Consider the following 26,898-nt stretch of genomic DNA (forward strand, 5'->3'; position numbering starts at 1 on the left):
CGGGCGACTCGTCCTGGCGTGGGGGCGAGTCGTCGTTGCGTGGACGTTGGCGAGCAGAACTGGTTCGTTAGGGTTTCGCGTTTCGCAGGGAGTGGAGGCTGCCACTCCGGGGTCAGCGGAGGCTGCCACTCCGGGGTCACTGCTAGCTCAAAACAGAACGGCTTGTCTCCCGGTACCAGCACTGCACTCCCTCGTGGGAAGGAACAGAACGTGTTGGGCGGGGCTGGCCATGGCGGTGTTTCTCCCACCCAGCGGGTTGTGGCACCGCCACCTTCCACTCCAGGAATGTCGCTCCCCGACTACTCGACACTGGCCGCACCCGTGTCCAGGAGTACACAGCCCATTGTTCGCACCACATCTTCGAACGTCTCATGCAGTTCCGGGGTATCCCGTTCCCTCGCCCCCAGCACAGACGGGATCTGGTATCTCGGGACTGTCAGTCGTATGCCCCGCCAACAGGCTCGGTCCACGCTGCATCACTGTATGTACCTACAAACCCCTCACCACCCCCTCGCGACCACCAGGTGCCGGTGCTTAATGGCATCGCGGTACGCCTTATACGACGCCTCCAGTGCGACCGTCGCGCCCCTGTGCGCGCCAGCGGAGGCCTTGAACGCCGCGAGCCTCTCGGCACACGCGCGGTCTTCCGCGGCCGACCGCGCGCGCGCAGTAGCGAGGAGGAGGCGCGCGGCGTCGACCCCAGCCCCAGTGACGGCGCGCACCGCGCGCGCCGCGACGCACTGCGGTATGTGCCCGGCCTCGGCGTCAACGGCAGCCCCGCACCCCTCGTGTGCTAGCTCCACAGCCGCTAGGGCCGTCGCGGCCCCCGCCTCGGCCGCCCACACGGCGACCTCGGCGTTGCGGAGCGTGCGCCGCGCCGCGTCGGCGGCCAGCACCGCCACGTGCCAGGCTGCTTCGTGCCCTGGCGAGCGGCGCTCGGCCGCGCGCAGGGCGACGATGGCGGCCTGCCACGCGGCCCAGGAGGCCGTGAGGCGCTCCTCGGCCTCGGCGAGGGGATCGGGGGGAGGCGGTGGTGTCGTTGTCGGCGTCCTGGGCTGGGAGTGAGCGGCTCCGAGGCGGGAGGAACGTACCTTTTCCTCTTGGGCGGCGGGGGCCGCTGGAGCCGCGGTTGCTTCCTGCTCGACCGGCGCAGCTGCGTTCGCCTCCTCGACGGTCGCAGCTGGAGCAGTGGCCGCCTCAGGCTCGACCGGGGCAGCTGGAGCCGCAGCCGCCCCCTGCTCGACGCTCGCAGCCGGAACTGGAAGCGACGTCGCCAACTCGGGGGGAGGTATGCCGCCAGGACGCGGTGCGTCCATCACCGCGGCCTGTCGAGCCTTGGAGGACTCAACCCCCGGGGCAAGTTCAAATGCGTCCTCAGACGTGTCGGTGTCCTGGAGGTTGTCCTGGCGGTCAGTCTCACTCGCCGCGGGGGACATACCTTGTCCAGCGGGGCCGGGGGAGAGAGGTTGCCCGGCGCCTCGTCGACCTTGGCCTTCTTGGCGGGCGGGAGGGGGAGAGGCGACGGGGAGCGCTTGGGGGCTGAGCGGGTCATGGTGGTTTGTTGGGGTCGACGGGGGTGAGGGTTGTGAGGAAATGGCACAAGAGACAGAGCTGACGCCCTATAAGTGCGCGGGAGAGGGGCGAGGGGTGCTGTCGCCTGCTGGGAGTGCGGCTGTCTCGCGCTGCGAGTGGGAACGTTGATATGGCCGCGCCGCTCCGAATCCACACCGCATGCTGTGTGTGGCGTGTGTGGCGGCGTGTGCTTCTTCACTCTAGCGGCGTCGTCACACCCTCGCCCCGGCGCTCCGCTCTGCAGATTCGACTCCCCTCCCACTCCGTCACGCCGCGCGCGCTCGCTGACGACGCCGGCGCGAGAGGGGCGCACTCGGTGCTTCTTCCTCGCGGCGTGTCCCTGGACCCACGGCCGTCCTCGCCCCGACCCACTCCAGCCGCCAAGCCCATGCAATACATTCACGCAAACGTCTCCTCCTTTCGCGCCCGTGTAATCTCCTCGCGCGAGATGTGACTCCTCTCGCACAGGGTTCTAAACAGCCCGCCCGCGTCAAACAGGTCGAGCGGGGTACCAAAGTCCTCAATCTCGCCCGCGTTCATGACGAGGATGCGGTCCCACGAGATGATGGTGCGCAGCCGGTGCGCGATGCACAGCAGTGTCTTGGAGCCAAACTCGCGCCGGATCGTCTCCTGGATCTTGGCGTCGGTCTCGAGGTCGACGGCGGCCGTCGCCTCGTCGAGCACGACGATCCGCGAGTCCTTGACGAGCGCGCGAGCGAGACTGACCAGGCTCCGCTCGCCGATGGACAGGTTGGAGCCCTCGTCGTCGATGGCCATGTCGAGCGTGAAGCGCCCGGCGCGTGCCGCCGCCGGGTCGGCCCCGTCGTGCCCGCTCTCGTCGATGAGGCACGCGCGCTTCAGCGCGTCGTACAGTCGCTCGTCCTCGTACAGGTCGAACGGGTCGAGGTTGGACCGCAGCGTGCCGCTGAAGAGCACGGGGTCCTGCGGGATGATGGCGATGTGCGAGCGCAGCGTCTGGAGGCCGAGGGACGAGATGTCGACGTCGTCGATTGTGATCTTGCCCGACGTGAGCTCGGCGAGGCGGTACAGCGCCACGGTGATAGACGTCTTGCCGGCGCCAGTGCGCCCGATGATGCCAATCTTCTCGCCGGACTTGAACTCTGCCGAGCTGGCACGTCAGTGAAGCTCCAAGTAATCCCACTCACATCCCCTTGAGCACCGGCGGCAGGCCCTTTCTGTACGACATGACGACCTTGTCGAGCTTGATGTTACCGGCGCTCGGCCAATTCTGCGGCTCCGGCTCAACATTGTACGCTGCCTCCTGGGGGAGCCCCCCGTCAGAGTAGTACATGATTCGCTCCACCGCGTTCATGTTGTTCTCCACCTCGGCCGACTGGCGCGTGACCATGCCGAGCAGCTGGGTGATCTGCGTCATGTAGGTCAAGCACAGGCCGATCTGCGCCGGCGTGAGACCACCGCCACCAGCAGCCGCCATGACAGCCACGGCGAAGACGAGGATGGCGCCGAGGAAGTCGAGGCGGACAGCGAGCCAACGCTGGTTGGCCGAGGTGAGCAGGTACGCCCTGTCCTGGAGGTCCATGTACCAGCTGTTCTCCTTGATGAAGCGTGATGTCTCACCGTACGCGCGGATGGTCGCGAGGCCAGACAGCCTGGTGGTGTTAGCGGGTGACCGTCGCAGCCGCGCCACTTACGACTCTGAGAAATGCGCGTACAGGAGCGACCTGAGCATCGAGTCGAGGCGCTTCATCTCACGCGCCGACGTCCGGTAGTACTGCGCAAAGTACAGGTAGCCGAGGCCAACAACGAACATGCTGCCAGGTCAGCTGCGACAGCCCAGATCCACTTACACAATGATAAAGTAGTGGAAGAAGACTGTGATGATGACGATAGATCCGACCATCTGCGCAGGTCAGCTGTGCCCGCGCAGCCCGACCAACCGAGAACAGCGTGATCGCCTGCATGCGTAGCGCGTCCGAGAGCTGGTTGTCCATCATGTCGACGTCCTTGCCAAAGATGCCCATGATCCGCCCGGTCGGGTTGGTGTCGAAGAAGGACATGGGGCTGAACATGACGCGCTGCAGCGCCGCGTTGTACATGTTCTTCGAGGCGAGGTACGACAGCACGGCCATGCCGATGCCCATCAGGAGGAAGATGAGCGCCTGGGCAATGTTGAGGAAGGCGTACATCCCCTGGTAGAAGGCCATCGACTTGTGGAACGTGTCGCCCTCCCACCACGTGAGCCATACGGTGGACAGCACCGACGCCGTCTGCATGCCGATGCCGAACACGAGGATTAGCGGCATGGTGATACCGGCGCCGCCGGCCTTGAGGTACGCGCCGTAGACCTTGCGGCCGACCGAGCCCGTCTTGCGGACTTCGGACTGCATCAGTCGGCCCTGGGCATTAGCTCGTGCCGCGTGAAAGTCCACTTGCCTCAAGCTTGCCAGTGCCCGCCGCCTTACCGACGAGCTTCCTCGTGAGCTTGGCTACCCGCTCGGTCGTGGTCTTCTCGTCGACCGGTGACTCGAGTGGAATATCGGCGATGGCTTCTTCCTCCTCTGCAGCCTCTTCCTCCTGCTTGGCCTCCTGTTGGCCGCCAAACTCGTCCATGAGGCGCTTGAATGCCCCGCCAGAGCTGAGCAGGTTTTCAAACGTGCCCTGCTCGACAATGCGTCCAGCGGTGACAGTGTAGATGTAGTCGACCTGGGGGAGGAGGTGGAGCGCATGGGTGACGAGCACGACCGTCTTTCCACGTGCTCGCAGGCCGAGAATAGCATCGTGGAAGAGAGCCTTGCCGACGTGCGCGTCGACAGCGCTGAGAGGGTCGTCGAACAGCACGATGTCAGAGTTGAAGTACATCGCTCTGGCAATGTTGACGCGCTGCTTCTGACCGCCCGAGAGGTTGACGCCTTTCTCACCAATCTCAGTCAGGTCGCCGTCGGGGAGGATCTCGAGGTCGGAGAGGAGCGACGCGTCGGCGACGCACTGCCAGTACCGGCTCTCGTCCCACTTCTGTCCAAACAGAATGTTGTCGCGTAACGTTGCGTTCTGGATCCACGCCGACTGCTGGCAGTATCCCGCACGGCCGCCAAACTCGACTGTGCCGGATAGGGTGCGCATCTCGCCGAGGAGGCCCTGGAGGATACTGCTCTTGCCGCTGCCGACAGGGCCGACGATGGCGACGAGGCGCCCACGCGGAACCTCGAGGTTGAGGTCCTCGATCTTGAACGGCTCGGCGGCTTCGGCTGGCTCGGCATCCTTGACTGAGGGAGTCTTGGGGGGAGTCTTGGAGGGAGTCCTGAAGGGAGACTTGGTCTTCTTTTCCTTCTTGCCCTTGCCTCCGCGTCCACCCTTTCCGCCCTTGCCCCCGGCGATCTGCTCGGTCTCCGGGATGGAAGCCCACTGGAACGTCACGCCCTTTGCGCGGATCGCGACGTCGAGGTCGGGGTTGACAATGTCCTTGTCCTCCATGATCTCGGCCTCGAACACGTCGGTCAGGCGCTCGACGGCATTCTTGGCGTCGGCGTACGTCGACAACGCGCGGGGAAGGAAGAGGAGTGGCTGGCGGAGGAGGTTGAACAGGGCGAGCGAGGTGAAGATGACGGCCGGGTCGAGGTTCTTGTGCGTCGACGTGTAGGTCACGAACGCGAGCACGGTGGCGAGCGCGGGCACGCTGAACGCGAGACTCATGTTCGCGGCGCGGATGTAGGCAATCTTGCGGACGTACTTCATCTCCATGTTCCTCAGGAATGAGAGGCGCTTGAGGAACGGGAGCTCGTAGGTGAATACCTTGATGATCTGCATCGAGCTGAGGATCTCCTGGAGCAGCTTTGACCTCCCGTCCGTGAAGACCATGGACTTTTTGCGCACCGCGAGCGACAGGCCCATGACATATGTCTGGAGCGGGGTGAGGATGATGAAGAGGGCAAAGCCCACGATGGCCGAGGGGCCGATCTGAACGATGAGCAGGATGAGGGTGACGATGAGCTGGATTGGGGCCGTCCAGATCGCGTGGAACCACTGTGCGCAGTAGTCGATGCGGCTGATATCGCTCGAGAGATGTGCCATGAGCTTGCCGTTCGGGATCTTGGAGCGCGCGCGCACAGAGAGACGGAGGGAACGCTTGTACACTGCCGAGATGAGGGCCGCGCGGGACATGGCGCCCGTCTGCATCGACAGGAAGAAGAACTGGTGCTGGCAGAGCGTCTGCAGGATCGCGAGGCAGAACATGCCAATGGCCATGCCGATGCCTCGCCCAACGTTGGGCTTCGGGCCTTGGTGGTGGTTACCCTGGTACACTGCTAGTCAGCGCCACCCAGCACGAGTACTCACTCTCTTTGCTGAAGTTGATGAGTGCCTTGACCACGAGCGGCGCCATGAGCTGCGCCTCGTCCGCAACGAGCTTGTACACGCCTCCCCACCAGAAGTTGGGGAACGTGTCGTTGAGCGCCCAGGTGATGCTGCCCTTCTTCTTGCCGCTGTGACCACGCCACTCGGCCTCCAGCGTGGCTTTGCGCTCTGCATAGCTCTTGTCGCTGCCGTACGGGGCAAACGCGGGCGGGAGGTGGTGCTTGGTCGCGGCGGTCCACGCCCACTTGGTGCGCGTCGTCCACTTGGGCACAGCGGTGGGCAGCTGCTCGTTCCACTCGGCGGCCGCCTTCTGCCGCCTCTCCAGGTTGGCGAGGAACTTGTCCGACAGGTAGTCGGCTGGGCATTAGCGCGACCGCTGCCCCCAACTCACCCTCTCGCGAGTGGTCCATCTTCCACAGGTCGGTCGCCTGCAGCGGCCGCTGATACCCCGTCTTCATGATGGGCGATACCCACTGCGCTCGTCAGCTCCGCAGTCACGCCCGACCCACATGGAAGGTCAGCGCCGATAAGAGGTTGGCCGTCGCCAGCGGGATCTCGGCCGCGTCGTCAAACGACTTGCTCGGCGGCGGCGGCGGGTTGCGCGGGCGCCATATTTGCCTGCGTTGTGGTCAGTACTGCTGTCTCCGCTGACCTCCTAGCACTGCGCGTGATCATTCCGCGACGCGAAAACCATGCGGTCCTCCGCAGCAACAATCTAGCGGTGCCGCCGGGCTGGTCTGGTCGCCACTGTCGCCAGTCTGCAGATGCAACAGGCATCGCGGCCGATGCCGAGCCTCGGGCATCAATCCACGGCCCTACTCACCACCAATGCTCGCGCTTGAAGCTCACGTCCTCGCTCTCGCGGCCGAGGTCGCGCAGCCGTCCGCCCGGCGCGCCATCGTGCACATCCTCGTCGTCGGATTCCGACTCGCCCGCCTTCTCCTCGTCACGGCGTGCGGAAGAGAGCGTGATCTTCTCCACGTCATTCGCATCATTCGCCGTTGTGGTTGACGCCTTGTCCTTGTCCCCCGGCGAAGCGGGTGGTGGAGACGTGTTGGCTACCGGGGCATCCGTGTTTGTGCCGTCGGCGGCGGGGTTGCCGTGCGCCGCAGCAGTCGTCACCATCGATCTCTGGGCTTAAACTGTGAGCGGCGAGACGGTGAGCATGATAGTCTCTGGGGTCGCGGTCGGGTCGGGGGTCGGGGGGAAAGTGGGTATTAAATGTTTTGTCGCTTGCCATTGCCGATCGATGCGAGATGGGTCGTCAATCGCCCTCACTCGGCCAACTCCGACACTGCACCGAGCACGACTAGCCCGGACTGCGCGATATCCACATGGTCCCCGGCGGACCATCACACCCACTCGGGGCGGAGCCGAGTACCCGCTCACCACCGGCTACGATGCATGCGAGGTATGTCGGAGTACAGTTGTCCAGCATGGCCCGCTCTGCATCTGCAAGAAACAAGCGCATGCTAGACTAGAGCCGATTGATGAAGAGTGGAGTGGAGCTGCCGATGCTGCGCAGAAGAGCGGCAGCCTCGCCGCAGTCAATCGGGGACTAAGCGACTGAAGCGACCTGTCCCATGACTCCCCACGCAAGCCCTCATCACCGAGCATGCACCGAAATAACAGTCGTGATCGTTCTGCCAACCTATGAATGCATGCATGCGACCAATGAAAACAGCGTTGCGCGACTCCCGCGTCTATTCCTTGAGCGCGAGGCGCGCCTCAACATCCGCTCGCGCGGGAATGCTCTCCAGCGCGCCGGGGTTTTCGACGGTAAGCGCACAGGCCTGTGGTGGGTCAGCAGTGCCCGAGTTGCGGAGGCTCCAAAGCGAGGTTCGACCCGCAGGCCGCAGCGGCCTCAGGCGCTGGAGCACGACTTGTGCCGACCGCAGCTCAGATGCGGAGCTCGTCGGCTCCGGAACAGCCCGGCCTCCTCGGCATCTCCATCGGCCCCACTCACCTGGAGACAAGTCGGGATCAGCTCGGCAATCGGCGCGTCATCGCCCTTGTCCATGAGCATGGCCACAAAGTAGCCCGCAAACGTGTCGCCGGCGCCGGTCGTGTCGACAACCTTGCGCGCCTTGGCAGCAGGCGAGTACGCGACCTCGGGGTGCGCCCCCTTGACATCGAACACGAGGACGCCGTCTGGTCCAATGGTCGTGACAATCGCGACCGTCTTGGCAAAGCCCTTGGCGCCGTGCAGAGCGTGCATCTGGGCGATGGCACGGTCCTTGACGCTGAGCTTGGCGTCGAGCGGCGTGTCGTCGAACGCGGCAAGGATGTCGGCCAGCTCGCCCTCGTTGACAATGAGGTACGACAGGCAGTCCCAGGGGAACGCGGCGAGCACCTCGCGCGAGGGCATGGGCGAGGGGTTGTACACCGTCTTGATGCCGGCCTTGCCAGAAGCACGGAGGTACGCGAGGGTGTCGTCGAGCGGGATCTCGTTCTGCAGCAGGAGGTGGGTGTAACCCTCGAGGTCGACCTTGCCGCTGGACGCGGCAAAGTTGGCGCCGGGGTGGAGCACGATGCTGTTCTCGCCATCGGCAGCGCGCTGGATGATGGCGCGGCCAGTGACCTGTGCGCGTCAGCTAATCCCAGATACCAAGACCTACCTCGCCGTCAATCACGCGCACACGCGAGACATCGACGCCGCCGCTCGCGATGAGCTTGACGACCTCCGCGCCGTCGGCGCCCACCTGGGCGTCGAGGACGACGTTCGCACCCGCCCGGCCGGCAGCGTACGCCTGGTTGGCTCCCTTGCCTCCCGTGCTGCGCGAGAAGCCGGTCGACGCGATCGTCTCTCCGGGACGCACGATGTGCGGGAGGAGGTAGAACTCGTCGATGTCTGGGGTGTTAGGGGCTCCACCGGCGTGCGGGGTCAGCGTCCCGACTCACTGATTGATCCGCGGACAAGCGCCTTGGGCATTGTGTGTACTGTTTGTTGTGCTAGAGGTTGAGAGGAAGTAAAGAAGTGGGATTTGCTTGCCAAGAGGAGGGTGGGGGCTGTCGATGCTTGCAGTCGTCTTGCTTTGTTCGACCTGGGTCCAAAAGTCGCCGTCCTGGAGGTCCCGAGGTCGCCGTCGTCCTCTGTCGCTCCGGCTCCACCGGCTACCGACCGAGATTGTCAATGGAGTCACGTGACAATGCACGTGTATCTCACGTGGTACGGAGATCTCCGTGGGCCCGCCCCAGCCACCCCGCATCGAGGTGCCGCGTTCACCGGGCTCGACGCGGCGCCGCACCGCGCATGCCGTGGCCAGACTTGGACTTTGGGACAAGCGACATCTCTTCCCCCCCCCATCGCTCTTCTTCCCTCTGAATAATCTCTCTCACACGACTCTGCCAGAATGACAGAGTTCACCCCCTTCGTGCCAAGCAGTAGCAAGATCAGCATCCTCGCCGGCAACTTTGTCGACGACCATGGTCGCATCTTGCACCTCCGCGGCGCTAATGTCGGCTCGGCGTCCAAAGTGTACGTGCGGACCTTCCTCCTCGTACTGACTCGACAGGCCCGCTCAACCACGGCCAAAAATCCACGACCACGCCCAGTCGTCGTATGTCGACCAGCCGTTCCCGCTTGCCGAGGCGCCAGAGCACTGGGCACGCCTCAAGTCCTGGGGGTTGACATTCTGTACGCCCGAAATAGCCGCCCACAGCTGACACGGCAGTGCGAGTAAACGTTACGTGGGACGCGCTGGAGCACGACGGCCCGGGCGAGTACGACAAGGAGTTTCTGGCCTACTTCCGTGACCTGCTCAAGAGCCTGCGCGGGACGGGGTTGGTCGCATATGTTGTGAGTGGGCGCTCGGAGCTGGGGCCGAGCTAACACGCCTAGTCGGTGCATCAGGACGTGTGGTCGCGATACTGCGGCGGCTCAGGCGCCCCTGGCTGGACACTCGAGGCGGCCGGCTTTGACCTGAGCGACGACGGCGCCAAGCTCGAGGCGTCGGGCGCGGCGTACGTCGGCGGCTTGCGCGGCGAGCGGGTCGAGGGCGAGCGGGGTCTGTGGCCTACGGGCTACACGAAACTGGCGTGTGCAACGATGAACACGCTGTTCTGGGGCGGCGAGACGTTTGCGCCCGGTCTCAAGGTGGGACCCAAGGGCGTCAACATCCAGTCATACCTGCAGGACCACTTCCTGTCAGCGTTCGGCGCGCTCATCGACGCCGTCGGCGACCTCGACACGGTCATGGGCTTTGAGATGATGAACGAGCCTCACTCGGGCTACATTGGCCTCGAGTCGATCGACGAGTGGTGCTACGAGACCGACCTGCACCTCGGCCACTTCCCATCGCCGCTGCAGGGCTTCTCGCTCGGCGCGGGACATGCGACCGCCGTGCCAAAGTACGTCCGCTCGTTCCCGTACCCTACACGCGTGCAGCAGCGCGTCATCGCCAACCCGCACGACGTGGTCGCTTGGTCGTCTTCGGGGCCGACGGCCGGCAAGTGCCCGTGGGAGAAGGAGGGTGTCTGGAAGTGGAGCGACGAGAAGAAGATTGCCGTCGCGCTGCAGGAAGACTACTTTGCCAAGGACAGAAAAGGCCGCCGCGTGAGCTTCTATCCCGACTTTTACTTCCCGTTCGTCAAGCGCTGGGAGGTGCTGGTTAGCAAGCGTGCGCCAACGAAGACGGCGCGGTTCGTCGAGCCACTGCCGAACGAGTTCGCGCCCGAGTGGCCGGATAGCGCCCGGCCCAAGAACTTTGTCTTTGCGCCACACTGGTACGACCTGCACACCATGTTCAACAAGAAGTTTGGCTCGATGACGGTCAACGTGCAGGGCCTGTCTCGTGGCATGAACCCGCTGCGTGCGCTGTACTTTGGCAAGGGCGTCAAGAAGAACTATGCCCTGCAGATCGGCAACATTGTGGCCGAGGCGAGGAAGCAGCTCGGCGAGGTGCCCGTTGTGTTTGGCGAGTGTGGCATCCCGATGGACATGAAGTGAGTGGCGGTGGCGTGGGCTGGCGCTGACTGGCAGCTATGAAGAGGCGTTCAAGACGGGTAATTTCAAGTGGCAGGAGCGCATGCTCGACGCACTCATCTCTGCCCTCGAGTCGAGCCGGGCACACTTCAACCTGTGGGCATACAACCCGCGGAACCGCGACCACCTCGGCGACGACTGGAACTCTGAGAACTTTTCGTGGTTCTCGGACGAGCAGCGCAGCAAGGATATTGCGGCGGGCAAGGCGACCAAGGGGGACCTGGACGCTGGTGCGCGGTTACTGGACGTGCTCGTGGTGAGTAGTGCGGTCGGTTCCCCGCTGACCCTGCCCCAGCGCCCGTATGCCATCGCCACGTCGGGCACGGTCATGTCCTCGGCGTACGAGGTCGAGACCAACCTGTTCACGCACCGATACCGCGAGACGCCGGAGGTGCTCGCCAAGGGCGCGCCGCCGACTTCGCGCGTGACCGAGATTTACCTCCCGAACCGCGTGTACAAGGAGGGCGAGGTCAAGTGGACGCTCACGCGCGGCGGCAAGGGCAGGTTTGACTTTGCGGCGCAGCGGCTGTACGTCTGGTTCGATGACCACGTCGACACGGTGTACAATGCCAAGGGCAAGGAGGTGCACCGTCGGGTGGACATTTGGGTCAAGGACCCGGTCGACCAGCGCGGCTGGGGTGTGATCCTTGTCATGATCTTCCTGGCCGTCGTGGCGACGTTTGGGCTGTCGAGCGAGCTCAAGCTGTGGCTCACGGGCGAAGGGTTCGCCGAGCTCAACTACTAGGGGTGAGGCACTGGGGAGGAACTGGGAGGAACTGGGGTCGACGTCAAGGGGTGACTGCCGACGACAAATGGTGACTCTCACCTCTGCGGATCTCAGGGGCGGCAGGGGCCGAGTGATAGAAAATTGGGCCTGTGTTAGACTTGTAGAATTGGCGCGGCGGCTCGCCGCGATCGTCTGGATAATTCGTACAATGCATGTGGGGAGTACAGGAAGCTATGTGGAGTTATGGGTGAAGGGCTGAGCACAGCTGAGCGTGTCGTGTATGAATGTGTCGTGGCAATGGGCAAGTGGACAAGGGAATGCGGTCAGGTGTGGGTGGTCTGGTGCCGAGTGTGCCTCTGGCTACTACTCGTCGACGGTCGTCAAGCGGCGGCGTTGTTTTGTCGCAGCCTCGGCGGAGGAGGAGCCGGGGAGCGTGCCTCGCTGTAGGTACCCGTCAGCGTGTCTCCTGCGCATTCCCGGGATGACTGACCCTCTGGCACGCGCTCTCGAGCTCGAGCACGAGGCGCTTGAGCTCGCGGAGGCACTCGGCGCGGCTGTACTGCCCGCTACTAATCCCGTCCGCGAGGAAGGCGCGCGCCGTCGCGGCGTGGGCTTCGTCGCCCGTCGGGGGCGGGGGAGGGGGCGCCCGGCGCCGCGAGTACGCCGGCGGCGGCTTTGGGCGCTCCAGGACTGCAGTATCGGACCCCGGGGCCAACGCCAGGTCGATCGGCGCGAGCGGGGGGAGTGGCGGCAGACTTGGGAGCGCGAGCTCTGGCGGCGGGGGCGGCGGCGGAGGGGCGCGGTACGCGTGCGGCACGCGCCGGTGCCGCGAGGAGACGCGGGTCATGGCGGCTTGGGGGGGGGGGGGGAGTGTTGGTGGGAGGGTTGGCGGGGGGAGGGGGTCGGTGGTGGTGGCAGCGGTGTTGGTGCCAGTGGTGCCGTCGTGGCCGTGTATGTCGGGTCGTCGCCTCGCCTCGATTATAACAGAATCGCCCACACCTCCAACGACGACATGGACAAACTACAAACTACGCGTTAGCAGCGCCTCGCGTGAATGCAACACTGTTGCAGCAGCCGCACCACCAATCGACACTCGCTCGGCCTGTTTGCTCATCCATGGCGTAATTGGCCTGCCTGATCGAGCCGAGCGGGCCCTCGGTGGGCGGGCAGGCTGGCAGGCAAGGCGGGCGGGAGCCGTCATCGGGTCATTGTCGTCGTCCCTTGATAACGGCGGCGCCACGACGCCTCGGCAGGCGAAAGACGCCTCGGCGCGCCGATATTGCAGCTAGTGGGCGGGGGGGGGGGGGGGGGCGGCTGTGCTCTGGAGGCGTCGCGGCGTCCTCGTCCTCGTCCCCCTCCTCGTCCTCCTCCTCTCCTACCTCTTGCGAGGACACGCAAAAACCCACCCCCGCCCATGTTTGTTCCTCCCCCTCCCTCCTGACATAATAATCCCCCCGGCCCCAAACTCGGCAGGCGCAAACTCTCCACAGGGAGCACGCAGGCACCAGACCCGACCTACTGATGCCATTATTGCGCGGCCGTTTTGGCGCGGGGCGAGCTTGGCTCAGGGCGGGGAGCGACTCCCGGCGGGATAGTGCTGGCGGTTCTTACCTGCTGCTGCCTGCTGCTCGCTGGTGCTAATGCTCGCTGCTAGCACCCCCCTCCCTATGCATATCTCGTCCCGGTGGCGCCGCCATCTTACCCAGGCGGGTTGGATCGGTGCAACCATGTGCTGCGACGATCGCGACGATGCGCGACACGCAGCAATGCTACGCGTGTTCTCGTTCCAGCAGCCCTGGCAGAGCCCATTCCTTCCAGCTCGCAGTCCGTTGGAGGTGATGGGAATTGGCGGGCCCGTGTTTGTTCTCCTCGGCTCGGCTCGTCTCGCTTGTGACGCTCATTCGCACGACGCTCACTCGACCATCACCCACACCCACACCCACACCTACCCACCCACGTCGTCATATGCCGTCGCCTTACCCAATGTGCACTCTCGCCGCGCTCTCGCCGCGCTCAAACCTGGCACACCGCACCCCCACGCGACGGGTGTAGTCAAGCACCTACCGCCATGCCGTACACTCGTACCAAACACCAACTCGTGCATGCACAACAGCAAAGGGGAAACGTTTCAACGTAGCACAATTCGGATGGCCTGGTTCCCAAAACCCAATCTCTCGACCTCAGATCTGTCAGCCCAAAAGTGAAAGACGGCGACCAGGCGTGTATCAGTCGCCGCAATGCAGTGGTATACGCTATCGCGGGGGTGCCGTAGTCGGCGCCGAGCGTGCCAACGGTCCGGGGTCATATGGCGCTGCACCGTCGTCAGTACGCGTCACAACGGCATGCGCTAGCACTCTTACGTGGTGGGAGCTCGTTCGAGGCCTCGGCCGCCTCGGGGATGACATGGTGCGTGCTCGGGCCTCCGGCGCTCGGCGGCGCAGCGGGTCCGCCGCTAGAGTAGGTCCACTTCTCGGGCGGGTACGCGCCCGACGCCGTGCTCGGCGCGGTGGGCGGCACGCCGCTGGACGACGATGACCCGGGGGTCGCGGGCAGCGGGTGCCCTGCGGATCCAGGACGCGTCGACGCGTCGGGCACAGGTGGGGGCGCATACGCAGGATTGACTGGCAGAGTGGTCACCTGGGGCGCAACTGCCGGCGCTGGGCCAGCCTGGTATGCGTGCTGCTGCTGCTGCTGCTGCTGCTGCTCGGGCTGGTAGGCCTGGTGTTGCTGCTGCTGCTGCCAGCCTGGCGAGGTGAGTGGCGCCACTGGTGCGGTGGCAGGTGGCGAGCCGGGTGCCGCAGCACCAGCCGGCTTGCCCCAGCTCGCCTGCTCCTGTGGCGTCGGCCCAGCAGGAGCCGCACCATACGGCGACTGGCCGTACCCAGCGTACGTCCCGGGGTACCCTTGGCCCCAGCCAGGATGAACCGCAGCTCCTTGCTGCAACTCGGGTGAGTGGGCAGGGGCGGGGGTCTGCCATGACTGCTGGGCCGGAGCTCCCTGTTGCAACTCAGGTGAGTGGGCGGGAGCTGGGGGCTGCCACTGCTGCTGAGCCGGAGCTCCCGGCTGCTGGGGCGCTTGGGCCACCGCTGGCGCCTGCCACTGCTGTTGCTGTGACCACCCAGGCTGCTGCTGCTGCTGCTGCTGCCACTGAGCCGGTGCCGGTTGCGGTGACGGTGTTGGCTGGGGCGCCGCTTGACCTGCCGCCGCTGCTGCCGCCGCCGCCGCCTGCTCATACTCGTACGCGTGCTCCACGGGCTGCTGAGCCTGCGCCGGGGCCTGCTGGTACTGCTGCGCGGCCTGTGCTGGCTGGGGCGAGACAGAAGGCAGGGGCGCGGCCGCCGGCTGTTGGCCGTAGCCGGGGTACTGCTGCGGTGAAACAGCAGCGGCGGCAGCAGCAGGCTGGGCAGCGTACTGCGCTGGCTGTGCGTATCCAGTTGACTGAGGCGAAACAACGCCGGCGGCGGGTGGCTGGGCAGTGAACTGCGTTGGCTGTGTGTACCCCGTCGACGCGGCGGGAGGCTGGGCAGTGAACTGTCCTACCGGTGCGTATCCCGTCGACTGGGGCGAAACAACGGCAGCCGCAGGCTGGGCAGGCTGCGCTGGGGCATTCGACAGCGCCATCGCACCGACGCCAGCGGCCAGAGCGCCAACGCCAGCAGCGGCGGCGACGGGCACTGCCGACGCGACCGGCGAAGTACCGGGAGCCGCCGTCGCGGGCAGCGGCGACGGCGACGGCGCTGGCGCGTATGGCGATGTCACTCCTGGCTGCGCGTACGCCGCGGCGGGTGCAGCGGCATACGCGCTGCCCGCGGGCGGGGGCGAGGCCGAAGTCGGCGGCGGTGATCCGAGCACAGGCACGCCTTGTGCGTACTGCGTCGTCTGGGGCTGCGGCGCGGCGGGGGCCGGAGTTCCGAGGACGGGCAAGCCGCCCGCGTACTGCTGGGCCTGGGGCTGTTGAGCAGGCTGGGCAGCCTGCTGAGCAGCCTGTTGGGGGTGGGCTGCTCCCTGCTGCTGGGCGGCCGCGCTCGGGCCGCCCGCCGGCGGGGGGTACTGCTGCCCGCTGTACTGCCCCGGTGGGTAGCTCGGCCCCTGCCCGTACGGCTCCTGCCCCCAGTGCTGGTCGAGGCGCTTGCCGATGCTCGAGAAGGCCGCGCCGAGGCGGTTGCTGGCCTGCCGGAGCGAGGGGTCAAGGCGCTGGCCCCATCCCGGCTGGAAGCGGTCGAGGCCGGACGTCGCGTGTCCCACGGCGTTGTCGATGCGCTGGCCCCACCCGCTGAGCTGGTTGCTGTCTACGCGGAGGTTGGGCGGGACGTGGGCTAGCAGCGAGCGGTCTGCCGACGTGCGCCGGTCGAGGGGGGCGCCTTGGGGCGCGTACGGGTCGTTGTTGGGCCACGCGCCAGGCGGCTGCTCGCCTGGCGACTGCGGGTACGGTTGCTGCTGTTGCTGCTGCTGTTGTGGCTGCTGCTGGTAGCTGTAGTTGTACCCGCCTGCTGAAGGCTGCTGCTGGTACGACATTGTCGAGTGATGGAGTAAAAGGAGCAAAGGAAGAGGACCCCTTCCCCGTGACTTAAACGTGGTGGCAACAAGCCGCGAGACAATGACGCACGACGCCGTGGCAGTGTAACGAAACACCGCATTCATTACAAGCCTCCGACTACATCTACATCAACTCCGATTGCATCCATCCATCCACGCTCACGCTCATGCCTCGTATGGCGCTTGCATCTAATCAGCACGACCAAAGGCGATGCCAGCCACTCACGGGGAGGTTCGCTGTCGGTGCTCTCGTCGATTCCGAGCAGCTCAGGCTCGGGCTTCTCGTACGGCTCGCCGCGTTCACTCAGCGCCGGGTTGGCCATGACGCTCCGCACGTCGTCTTCTAGCCCGGCCTCGATCTCGCCCCCGCCACACGGCAGAGGGGGCAGGGGCTTCTCCGACCCGTGCCCGGCGACGAGGGCGACGATACAGTGTAGGGCGACACGTCGCCGACGACCCAGAGCGCGCGGGCAGCCTCCCACCGCTCGAGCTCGCGGCCGACGCCGCGCCGGAGGCTGCCGACGCGCTCCGCCGTCCCAGGCCAGGCGCGGTCCATCTCCTCGCCGGCGCGCACGAGCGCCGCGTCGAGGCGCCCGAGCCGGGTCGAAAACGCCTCAGAGTGCGTGCTCAGCGCCGTCGTGAGCGCCGCGTCGAGGCTGTGCCCCGCTGTCTGGAGCGCGCGCTCGATCGGCCCCGGCGCGGTCGGGCTTGCGCTCAGCGGTGAGGGGAGGGGCGGAGTCGGGAGGGTGAGCGTGGGGAGGGCGAGGGGGAGGGCAAGGGTGGGGAGGATGAGGGAGGGGAGCGCGCACAGCGCGCCTACTGGGGACGAGGGCGCCGTCGACGGCAGCGGCGGGAGCGGGGGAGACGCCGGAGCAGGAGGGCTTGGAGCAACCCGGTGCCGCCGGTGCCGGCTACTGCTCCGGCCAGTACTGCTGCCCGCACTGCTCGCCTCTGCCGTCGCTGGGGCCGGCTTGCCCCCATCCTCGCGGTGCTTGCGGTGCCGGCCCATACTGGAGGCGCGCGGCGGGCGGCGGCACGGGCGGGAAGAGCGCGGCGTTGCGCAACGGCGGGGGCGGCACCGGCGGGTAGACGTACACGCAGGGGTAGGTGTAGACGTTCGGCGGGTCGGGGTAGGTGTGTGGCGAGGGGGCGTAGTACGGCGACGGTGACGGCTGGGCGGCGTACGCTGGCGCGGCGTAGGGCGGCGGCTGCCAGTCGGGGTAGGCGTGTTGCTGGGCGTAGGGCTGGTAGGACGGGGCCGATGGCGGCGGAGCAGCCGTCGACGACCTCGACTTGGGCCGTGGTATCTCAACAGACAGCGGCCTCTCCGGCAACGGCTTGCACGGCAACGGCTTGCACGGCAGCGGCTTGTACGGCAGCGGCTTATCAGACGGCTTGCACGGTAGCGGCTTGTCGGTGTAACGTGGAGGACGAGGGAGCATGGCGCTGGTGGGACGTGCTAGGTAGGGGGGAGGGGGGGCTCTCGCCCCTTCGCTCACTCGTCGCCACTTATCACGCGAGCAGGCTGACCTGTGCGCGTCCAACTCGCCCTCGCCTCGCTGGGGCAGAGACGCAGAGAACCAGAAGCACGCATGGTAAACTACATGAGAAGGCAAGTACGAGACAGTGAAGCTACTCTACATTTACGCGGGCCTTGGTGTCCCCAGCTGGCTCGGAGCTGGGAGCGAGCCCGTGCCCGTCAATTTCGACATACGCTGGGGTCAGCTCGAGCTCAGCCTGTCAACTTACGCGGCGGCACTTCCTCTGCGTCATCAAACTGCCCGTGGCCGTGGCTCACGCCGCCCACCACGGGGTGATCGGCTCCTCCGGCGACATCGGGGACCACAGCGGGTCCGGCGAGATGGGGAACGCTGGCCGCGTTCGGGGCGGGAGCGTCTTGAGTGCGGGGTTGGACGTCCAGCTGCGGAGCTGGGGTGGGGGTGGGCCCGCCCGCGAGTCGCCCACCACCACCGACTTGGAGCGCGGGCGCGGGGGCGGCGTCGACGGGAGGTCGGCCGGCGTCGCGGGCGGGGTTGGGGTCGGCGGCCGCGGCGGGAGGCTCGACGGTGTTGGGGACATGCACGACTGGAGCGTCGGGAGCGCGGGGGACGGCGTATACAGCGGCCGGACGGTCGGCGTCGAGCCCGGGGACGAGGTTGGGCGCGGAGAGAGCGCCGTCACTGTTGTTGCTGGGGACGCGTCCTTGCTCGTCTGCGGTGGGGGTGCGGACACTACCGAGCTGAGAGAGCGCGGCGCCGACGAGGGCCGGGGGAGGAGGAGCCTCGGGGGCGGCGGAGCACGCGGCATTGTCGTGGGCAGAGCCGTCGATAACGGGAGAAACGAGAGAAGTGGGATTGGGATGAAGAGAAGGAGCGGGAGGAAGACGAGGAGCACCCGGAGGAGCTGGTCCCAAAGCACCAGAATCAGCGCTGCCAGGAACGCCAGGAGGACGAGCGGGAGGAGCAGCAGCAATGGGGGGAGCAGGGCCAGCGAGATGAGGAGGATGGGCAGGAGCGAGAGGAAGAGATAAAGCAGCGATGGGAGCAGGCGCAGCGCCACGATGAGGAGCGAGCACAGAAGGAGAGGGTGCAGATGGTGCAGGCTGCGCAGGAGGCTGGAGCGGGGTGCCGTGCGTCGATTGCGTTGGCGCAGGCGCGGGCTCGGGCGGATGCTGCTGCCCGTGCTTGAGGCCGAGCGGCGCGCGCGGGGGCGAGCCGGGCGGCGAGTCAAACTGCTGCGCTGGGCCGACCCGTGGCTCGACGAGCTCGATGCGCGGCGAGCGGGGTGGATCGTGAGCCCCAGCGCCGACGGCTCCGGCGCCAGCGCCGGCGGCCGCCCCGAGCTGCTGCTGCTGCTGCTGTGGCTCCGGGCGCTGCTGCTGCTGGCGCGCCGGTGTGCCAGGCGGCGGCGGGAAGACGGGTGGGTCCGGCTGCTGTTGCTGCTGCTGTTGGTGATGCTGTTGCTGCTGTGCCTGGCCGTAGCCGAGGCGATGCTCGACGCTGCCGAGCGCCTCACCGACGCGCTTTGCGACCGAGTCGACTCTGGCCTCGATCCCGGCCCCGGCGAGCTTGGACGCATACTTGTCGGCGGCGGCCTCGACGGCGCCGCCCCAGCCTGCATGGAGGGCGTCGAGGCGGCCCGAGACGCGGCGGGCGCGGGCGCCGAGCGACGACGACGACGAGCGGAGCGCAGTGTCGAGCTGCGCGCCGTAGCTGTGCGCAGTGAGCTTGGACTGCGCGTGCTGGAGCCGGGGGGCGAGGTGCGGCCCGGCCGAGGAGAAGAGCTTGTCGAGGACGGAGGGGTGGTGGTTGTCGCCGTCGGGCGGCGTGTTGGGCGACGGGAAGGGCATGGCCATTGTTAGAAGTGCTTCGGCTCGAGTCAGTCAGGCGGGCCGCGGCCGGGGGAGGCCGGGGGCCAGTCAGATATAACGTGAGTGGGACGAGCGGCATGGGCCGTCTCCACGTCGCGGAGGGCGAGGGCGGGCCACGGCGGCCACGGCGCGCACGGCCAGCACTTCCCAGAGCCCATTGAATCCATGCAATCATGACGACCGCCACTATGGCGCGAGGCGGTCGATGGCCCACTCGCCGCCGGCCTCGGGCCGCGTGTACCTGAACCTGTCGTGCAGCCTGCTCGGCTGGCCCGCCCAGAACTCGATCTCGCTGCAGCGGTCAGCACAACAACTTCCAACTCCAACCCGTCACTCACAATGGGACGAGGCGCCAGCCGCCCCAGTGCTCGGGACACGGCACGTCCTTGCCCTCAAACTTCTTTGTTGCCTCCTCGACGGCCGCGGCGAGCGCGCCCTCGCCCACGGCGCTCGACTGGGCCGAGGCCCAGGCGCCGAGCTGGCTCCCGCGCGGCCGCGTGGCAAAGTATGCCTCGCTCTCCTCGCGCGACACCTTGGCCACCTTGCCGACGGCACGGACCTGGCGCGAGACCTCGCGCCAGTGGAACGCGAGCGCGGCGTACGGGTTGGCCTCGAGCTCTGCGCTCTTGCGCGAGTTGTAGTTTGTGAAGAAGACGAAGCCTTCGCCGTCGACCTCCTTGAGCAGCACGACGCGCGACGACGGCACGCCGCGCGCCGTCGCCGTCGAGAGCACCATGGCCTCGGGCTCACGCACGGGCGGGAACGGCGAGCCCGGGGCGGGCCGGAGCGCCTCGGCAAGCCACGCGCGGAACAGGTCGAGCGGGTCGGCCGGCAGCGCCGCCCGGTCCAGCCGGCTCGCGTCGTACTGGTTGTGCGCGGTGAGCTTGACGCCGGTCGTGGTCGCCTGCGTGGCCGTTGCCGCGGCCGTGGGCTCGTAGACTGACGCGGGGGCGGCGGCCGTCATGCTGGAGGAGATGGGGCGGTGGAGGTGGAGGTCGGTGGGGCGGGGGATGCGGAGGCCGGCGGGGGTGGTGCGCGCCGAGAAGAGGAGTCGTGCGGGGGAGATGAGCGACGGCGCGGGTCGCATGAACTGTGCAAGAGGGAAGTCGATGCAATGGGGGGTTGGAGATGATGAGCAAGACAGAGTCGTCGAGTCGGTCGGTCGGCGGTCGTCGTCGCTTGGAAATTCCAGTTACCGGCGCTTGGCGGACGCGGAAATGTCACCCGACGTCGACTCATCGCCTTCAACAGCAACGACCACGACAGCAACGAGCAAACTAAGCAGGCCACAACGCAGGCTCGGTAGGAATGCTGCCTTGACCTCGTGAGACACGCACGCCGCGATAGACAGCGACACAGGCTCCCCAGCCCAAATCCATAAGGTCGTCGTCTGCATCGGCCGGCCCCGATGACCACCCCCCTCGGTCGTCGCGAGCAAGGCGACAGCGACCGACATGTGCGCCACCTACACTTGCACGGCGGAATCGACGGCACTCGAGCGTTCCAGCGCCAGCGCCTCGTTCGGTGCACGGCGACTGGTCGACCTGGTCGGGAGATCGCGCAATGACGCCACCGAGTGGCGCATCCCCACGATCTCGCCGCGAGCCAGTGCGCGCTGACACGCTGACAATGTCGGCGACATGTGGCGGGTGCCGAGGCGGCCTTGCTTCGTTGGAGAGTACTCATGAGACGAAATGAGTGGAGTCGACTGCCTCTGCCGACCGCTTCTCCGCCTTTGAGCTGGAAGCCAGAGGCGCCTTTCGCGGTTCGTTCGTTGCCCAACCTGCCGCTGAAGGATGGTTTCGCATCCTGGTGCTGTTTGCGCTTGTCTGCCGTCAGCAGAACACAGTGGGCCTCGTGGTGGCGATGACACTCTGCACCACCTGGCTCCACCAGTGCCCTACCAACTCCCCTCCCCTCCTCCGTTGCCTCTCCTCCTCCATGCCCTCCCCTCCTCCAACCCCTCCCCTCCCCTCCCCATCCACGCCCCCTACCACCTTCTCCGCCCAACACCTCCGCTGAGAACAGCAGCCTGCACAGTTCTGTACCTCTTGGCACAGAGATGTGCCGCACATCGAGCCACTCCAAACCTACCTGCTCATCATCACCGCCACAATGACACACAACCCCGCCAAGTGTTGCGTACGCGGCATGAGCGATCAAGGCACTCTCGCAGCAGCGGCGCACCCATTGGGCCGTGGCCACTGCCACGCGAGCCACAGCTACCGTCACCCATAGCCACTTCTGGCGCATGCCATCCCGCCATCCCGTCCATGGCAGTAACAAGTCCGGCCGATCTGGTCGCCAGAAGAAAGCCACGGCTTGTCCCGCCGCTTCCCGAAGAGTTGGGTCGCAGCGGCCGACGCGGAGCGGCACCACCGCCCTGACAGTGTTCCCCAGCCTCACCAGCATCAGAGCGCCGCGCCCTACAATACGCACGCCCAGCCGAGCGACCTGCCATGCCATGCTGGGTGCCTGATACCTCGTCGAGCATCGGCAACGCCAGACGGATCGGTGTGGTGCCGTACCTGATGGATCATGCTCTGATCAGGTCCAACACCCGCGACGCGACGTGACGCGGCTGCGGTGCATGTTTAGTCGCCGGACGCAGATGGATGCCGGCAAGATGCACCGTCCAATCGTGCACTCGACCCTTTGACCCGCCAAGCGTTTAGTGGAGCTGTCGATTGTGCCCTGTGTGCCGCTCATCGAGTGCTGCGTTTAATCATGCAGCCGCGACAGCCAGCGAGGCGAGTTACGGGACCGAGGAATGCACGCTCCCGTCGGTTGGGGTTGCCTGGTCTGCCCTGCTCACTGGCTCAAGGGGATGGACTAGGTTAGTAACGGCGCGTGTACTTGCATACCGCCACGGCAAGCTGCGCAGCGGGTGGTGACGCGCTGGGTGCGTGTGTTGTGCCGCGTCGGTGAGTCACAACGTCAGAGGACGACTGCTGGGGGTTAGTATGCCACTGTGCTGGGCAGTGGTACTGACATCCTGAGTGCGTCTGTTGTGCTTGGTCGGTGAGTCTCCTCAGCTGATCATGACCCAGCATCTTGGAGAGTGTCTCACTCTGCCGCGGAGACTCATGTACATACGCGTCCTCGCAAGCACATCGTCCTCGCAAGCACACTGTCGCTGCCCACCCCTCCCGGCTCCACACCACCATGCACTACTCTCCCGTACCGTGCACAGTACCCACCCACACCCCGGAATCCAGACGCCCCCTTGCTGGAAATGGTCGCAAACACAAACACGCGGCTGCACGCGGCCACACACGGCCAGGCTCTCGTCACCACTAACGATAAACTTAACCTGTTTGTGAGGAAGCAATTACCTGAAACGCGTACCGTCCCGTCAGTTCGACCTAGGCGTCTCGTACTGCTTCAGTCCCGCATCAAGGACGACGCGCCATTTCCGCGGTCCGAGATCCCGTGTTCGAAACAGCCTCGCGCGGCAGGGAAGTGGGCAGTGTAAGAAGGCTCTGTCTACCTGCCACAACACAAACTCGAGGGTGACTCGAGCATGGTATAAAGGCAGAGGGGTGTAGCGATGCTTCTTGGCCAGTTTCCCTCGACCGGCACACTGACACGCAATGCTGCCAACCCGCCTCCTCTGGTCGCTGCTCGCGGCCATGGCCGTCGTGGCCGACCCGCAGCCCAACACGTTTGAAGTCGTCGTCGACCAGGGCCTCTCCCAGCTCATCATGTTCCTCGGCGCGCAGAACAAGCTGTACACGATGGACCGCAGCTTCAACAACCCGCTCAAGGTGAACGGCAAGCCCGTCTGGGCGGCCGAGTACGACCTGCAGAGCCGCAAGACGCGGCCCATGACGCTGGCCAAGAACCCGTTCTGTGCGGGTGGCACTTCGCTCGGCGACGGCCGCTGGCTTGTCATCGGTGGCCAGAACTCGGAGACGGGCTCGGCCGAGGGCCGCAGGGCGGTCCGCATCATGGACCCGCGCATCGAGACCCCGTACTGGGACGAGACGCACACGCCGCTCACCAAGGAGAGGTGGTACCCGACTGTCGAGACGCTCGCCGACGGCTCGGCCATCATGATCGGCGGCTCGACCGCCCTCGTGTACGTCAACTCGTGGTGGTACGACAACCCGACGTACGAGGTGGGTCAAGACCCAAGCGCGCCGCTAACCCCAGTTCTACCCGCAACGCGGAGCGTCCAAGACCATGAAGCTGCTGCAGGACACGACCATGCTCAACCTGTACGCGCTCACGTGGCTCATGCCCAGCGGCAAGCTTTTCATTCAGTCGGGTGACACGGCCGCGCTGTTCGACTATGAGACTGGCGCCGAGGAGCGTGGCTTCTCCAAGGTGCCCTTCTCGGTCCGCGTCAGCCCGGCCTTTGGCGCCGCGGCCTCGCTCCCCCAGACTCCCGAGAACAACTGGGACCTGAGGGTGTTTATCTGCGGTGGCACAAACTCGAACTGGAGCTTGGGCCAGTGGGTCCCCGGTATCAAGTCGGACAACACGTGTATCTCCATCTCGCCTGACCGCGAGAAGTCGTGGAAGACGGAGGACCCCATGGTCAAGGGCCGTGTCATGGGCGAGGTGAGTGGCCCCACCCCCGACCACGGCTAACAGCCCAGTTCCTCAGTCTCCCCGACGGCCGTCTGTTCCTTGTCAACGGCGCGCACACGGGCACGGGTGGCTTCTCGTACTACGGCTGGCCGGTGGGCGAGTCGCTTGCCGACAACCCCGCCTTTGAGGCAAAGTACTACGACCCGTCCAAGCCCTCCGGCCAGCGCTGGTCGAGCGCGGGCACGACGACCATTCCCCGCATGTACCACTCGAGCTCGCTGCTGCTCCCCGACGGCGCTATCGCCATTGGTGGCTCCAACCCGAACGGAGCGTACTACGCCCCCGGGTCCCGCAAGTACCACTCCGAGACCCGCATGGAGTACTTCTACCCCGACTACTACAACAAGCCGCGCCCTAAGCCGACCGGCCTCCCCTCGCAGATCAAGTACGGCGGCAACTTCTTCAACATTGGCCTCCCCGCCGGCGACCTCAATGGCGCCAAGCCCGAGCAGATCAAGGCCGTCATCATCCGCGGCGGCTTCACCACCCACTCGCTCCACATGGGCCAGCGCCACGTCCAGCTCAACTCGACCTACTCGGCCACACCCGACGGAGGCGTCACCCTCCACGTTTCGCAGCTGCCGCCCAACCCCGGAGTTCTCGCCCCCGGCCCTGCCCACCTCTTCATCGTCGTCAACGGCGTGCCCTCCATCGGCCACTTCTTCATTGCCGGCGACGGTATCATTGGCAAGCACAGCCTCTCCCCTGTCCAGCAGCTCCCCCCCTCTGGGGCCCGCACCGTCGTCCCTGTTGCGAACGGAACGCTCCCTACTGAGCCCCTTCCCGCGCCCTCGTCTAACCTTACCAACCCCGTGCCCAGCAACGTTGTCTCGGCTTCGATCGGCACCATCATCGTCCCCGGTCACGCGTCATCGTCGTCCGCTCCTCCTGCAGTGTCGAGCGTGCCTCCTGCCGCGTCGAGCGCCCAGCCCCCGGCGTCCAGCGCGAAGCCTCCGGCGTCCAGCGCACCTCCTCCCGTGTCCAACGCTCCTCCCGTCTCGAGCGCCCCTCCGCCTGTGACGACCCCCAAGCCGCCAGTTACGAGCGCTGCTCCTCCGGCCCCGGTCACCACTAGCAAGGCACCACCGGCCCCCGTCACCACCACCAACAAGCCGTGGGAACCCGAGCCGTGGACGTGGCCCGATGCCTGGAGTGGTGCCGGACAGGCAGGCTACAAGAAGCGTAGACTTGAGGCGGACCTCGCATGATGGACATGGGCGACGAACATTTTATGGACTATTGGCTAGATTTCATGCCGGAAAGAACCCTGCCCGAATGAATCATTTGAACAAACCCTTGCCCAAAGTTGATCAGAATGATGGGCTGCTGAGACGGCGAGAGCTGACTCGTCACCCACTGACAGCGGCTTGAGCGTGAGCCCCGCCCCCGCCGCCTCGAACCACTGTGGCCAGAACCCAGCAGACTTGTGCAAGACACCGAGCACAGGCACGGCGGACGGCTGGGCCAGGTTACTCACCGCACTACGACGCGCCGAACGGCGTCTGTCGTGTTAGCTACCTCGGCGTTTGCTGGCAGCGAGATCTTGATGAAACACACCATCCCTGTATCGCGATCTAGACGCCACGTCGGCGAATCAGGATGACATGACAAGTCACTGGATCAATGGGCTGGACTCGTGCGACCACGCGACCGCGCAACGAGTCGACTTGGAGACCACCCCAAAATGAAAGCAGTCGCGATTGGTGACTTTGATGTTGCGGCGACTTGGACTGCTAGTCCTGCGCCACCCGCCTGCGCCAGCACTGGAACCACTTTCCCTTCCACCCTGCACAATGTTCCAGCAGGGTGCGGGGACCAGATCGGTGCAACGGAAGGCTTGCTCGGCCACATTGCTCCGCCGCTCACTCAGTATCACTCCCGCACTCTCCCTCGATATGCCATGATAGCAACGGTGGACCTTGCAAAACCTCGCGAGGATGGACGCGAACGACCAGCCCCCACTGATAGCACGGGACCGGGGGGCGTTCATCGGTGGGCCCGATCAAGCTGATCAACCAACACCGGCCTTACCAACCGACGTATGCAGTCATACCCCCAGCTGTGCCGCAGCACATGTCGTAGTTTGCATGCCGCCGGAGGTTGTGTCGATTACCTCGGGAGGATGTGACCATGCTGCAATGGGCAGTGGTGGGCGAGGTGGATCGTCCTCGCCCACCAACGACAACATGTCGGATGCGGCCTTGCTGCCGGCAAGAAGTGAGCCAACGGCCGGCCGTCAACGGGGCGCGGATGGCTCAGTAGCCAAGGCGGATGGCGTGGGCTGCGATCCGACCTTGTCACTGTCGCCATACGCGAGTGATTTCTTTCTTTCCATTGGAATCTAGTCGACGACCCGGCATGGGTGCGTGCCTCGGCGGCGCCCACCAACACATTTTCCCGCAACCTAGTTCCCACTCGCCGAGGACGGGCTCCTGAATTCCTACTCTCTGGCGGGGCGGAGAGGAGCGCGGATGGATGGCGACGACAAGCCGCTCGGGCGTACAGCAGACGCCACCAAGGCACAGCATGGCATTGCCGCTCGGTGGCAGTGTGCAGAATTCCTCGTACCACTCGTCGTCTGTCTGTTCCAGAGGGCAGATGCATGTACCCGCTGTTCCGAGCTGGCGTCTCCTCGTCCCCGCGCCGTCATGGCCCTGAAATGTGGCGTTGCTCATGACGCGGTTGCGCTGCTTGGGACCGATGGAATCGTGAGCAGGAGCAGCAGCAGCGACGCCGCCCCGTTCTGCCTGTGTTGAGCCGACGCCGCGCCGACGCCGCCCC

The 26,898-nt window shown here is 65.9% G+C and overlaps 10 protein-coding genes across 10 annotated transcripts; 2 read left to right on the forward strand and 8 right to left on the reverse strand.

Moving 5' to 3' along the window:
* Positions 1-500: 500 nt before the first annotated feature.
* On the reverse strand, positions 501-1,552 carry Q8F55_004099 (uncharacterized protein; the record flags this gene model as incomplete). The annotated part of the gene is made up of 2 exons (XM_069352622.1): positions 501-1,391; positions 1,439-1,552. The coding sequence occupies 2 exons, from the start codon at positions 1,550-1,552 to the stop codon at positions 501-503; spliced, it is 1,005 nt and encodes a 334-aa protein (XP_069210040.1).
* A 419-nt stretch (positions 1,553-1,971) lies between these two features.
* Positions 1,972-3,941, reverse strand: Q8F55_004100 (uncharacterized protein; the record flags this gene model as incomplete). Its single annotated transcript, XM_069352623.1, has 5 exons — positions 1,972-2,701; positions 2,739-3,203; positions 3,246-3,365; positions 3,402-3,454; positions 3,492-3,941. 5 exons carry the CDS (start codon positions 3,939-3,941, stop codon positions 1,972-1,974), a joined length of 1,818 nt encoding a protein of 605 aa, XP_069210041.1.
* Positions 3,942-3,957: 16 nt separating this feature from the next.
* On the reverse strand, positions 3,958-7,029 carry Q8F55_004101 (uncharacterized protein; the record flags this gene model as incomplete). Its single annotated transcript, XM_069352624.1, has 5 exons — positions 3,958-5,852; positions 5,887-6,261; positions 6,296-6,377; positions 6,414-6,522; positions 6,728-7,029. 5 exons carry the CDS (start codon positions 7,027-7,029, stop codon positions 3,958-3,960), a joined length of 2,763 nt encoding a protein of 920 aa, XP_069210042.1.
* Positions 7,030-7,607: 578 nt separating this feature from the next.
* On the reverse strand, positions 7,608-8,836 carry RBK1 (putative ribokinase; the record flags this gene model as incomplete). The annotated part of the gene is made up of 4 exons (XM_069352625.1): positions 7,608-7,697; positions 7,871-8,485; positions 8,523-8,755; positions 8,806-8,836. The coding sequence occupies 4 exons, from the start codon at positions 8,834-8,836 to the stop codon at positions 7,608-7,610; spliced, it is 969 nt and encodes a 322-aa protein (XP_069210043.1).
* A 421-nt stretch (positions 8,837-9,257) lies between these two features.
* Positions 9,258-11,633, forward strand: Q8F55_004103 (uncharacterized protein; the record flags this gene model as incomplete). The annotated part of the gene is made up of 6 exons (XM_069352626.1): positions 9,258-9,382; positions 9,420-9,541; positions 9,579-9,703; positions 9,746-10,848; positions 10,886-11,144; positions 11,184-11,633. The coding sequence occupies 6 exons, from the start codon at positions 9,258-9,260 to the stop codon at positions 11,631-11,633; spliced, it is 2,184 nt and encodes a 727-aa protein (XP_069210044.1).
* Positions 11,634-11,978: 345 nt separating this feature from the next.
* Positions 11,979-12,462, reverse strand: Q8F55_004104 (uncharacterized protein; the record flags this gene model as incomplete). Its single annotated transcript, XM_069352627.1, has 2 exons — positions 11,979-12,056; positions 12,106-12,462. The coding sequence occupies 2 exons, from the start codon at positions 12,460-12,462 to the stop codon at positions 11,979-11,981; spliced, it is 435 nt and encodes a 144-aa protein (XP_069210045.1).
* Positions 12,463-13,867: 1,405 nt separating this feature from the next.
* On the reverse strand, positions 13,868-17,593 carry Q8F55_004105 (uncharacterized protein; the record flags this gene model as incomplete). The annotated part of the gene is made up of 5 exons (XM_069352628.1): positions 13,868-13,926; positions 13,976-16,027; positions 16,378-16,494; positions 16,554-16,858; positions 17,247-17,593. 5 exons carry the CDS (start codon positions 17,591-17,593, stop codon positions 13,868-13,870), a joined length of 2,880 nt encoding a protein of 959 aa, XP_069210046.1.
* Positions 17,594-17,945: 352 nt separating this feature from the next.
* Q8F55_004106 (uncharacterized protein) lies at positions 17,946-19,506 on the reverse strand (the record flags this gene model as incomplete). The annotated part of the gene is made up of 2 exons (XM_069352629.1): positions 17,946-18,382; positions 18,711-19,506. The coding sequence occupies 2 exons, from the start codon at positions 19,504-19,506 to the stop codon at positions 17,946-17,948; spliced, it is 1,233 nt and encodes a 410-aa protein (XP_069210047.1).
* Positions 19,507-19,707: 201 nt separating this feature from the next.
* Positions 19,708-20,485, reverse strand: PDX3 (pyridoxamine-phosphate oxidase; the record flags this gene model as incomplete). The annotated part of the gene is made up of 2 exons (XM_069352630.1): positions 19,708-19,813; positions 19,860-20,485. 2 exons carry the CDS (start codon positions 20,483-20,485, stop codon positions 19,708-19,710), a joined length of 732 nt encoding a protein of 243 aa, XP_069210048.1.
* Positions 20,486-23,114: 2,629 nt separating this feature from the next.
* Q8F55_004108 (uncharacterized protein) lies at positions 23,115-25,325 on the forward strand (the record flags this gene model as incomplete). The annotated part of the gene is made up of 3 exons (XM_069352631.1): positions 23,115-23,642; positions 23,677-24,087; positions 24,126-25,325. 3 exons carry the CDS (start codon positions 23,115-23,117, stop codon positions 25,323-25,325), a joined length of 2,139 nt encoding a protein of 712 aa, XP_069210049.1.
* Between the last annotated feature and the right edge of the window lie 1,573 nt (positions 25,326-26,898).

Source organism: Vanrija albida (genome assembly GCF_041260175.1).
Source record: "Vanrija albida strain AlHP1 chromosome Unknown contig_3, whole genome shotgun sequence".
NCBI lineage: Eukaryota > Fungi > Basidiomycota > Tremellomycetes > Trichosporonales > Trichosporonaceae > Vanrija > Vanrija albida.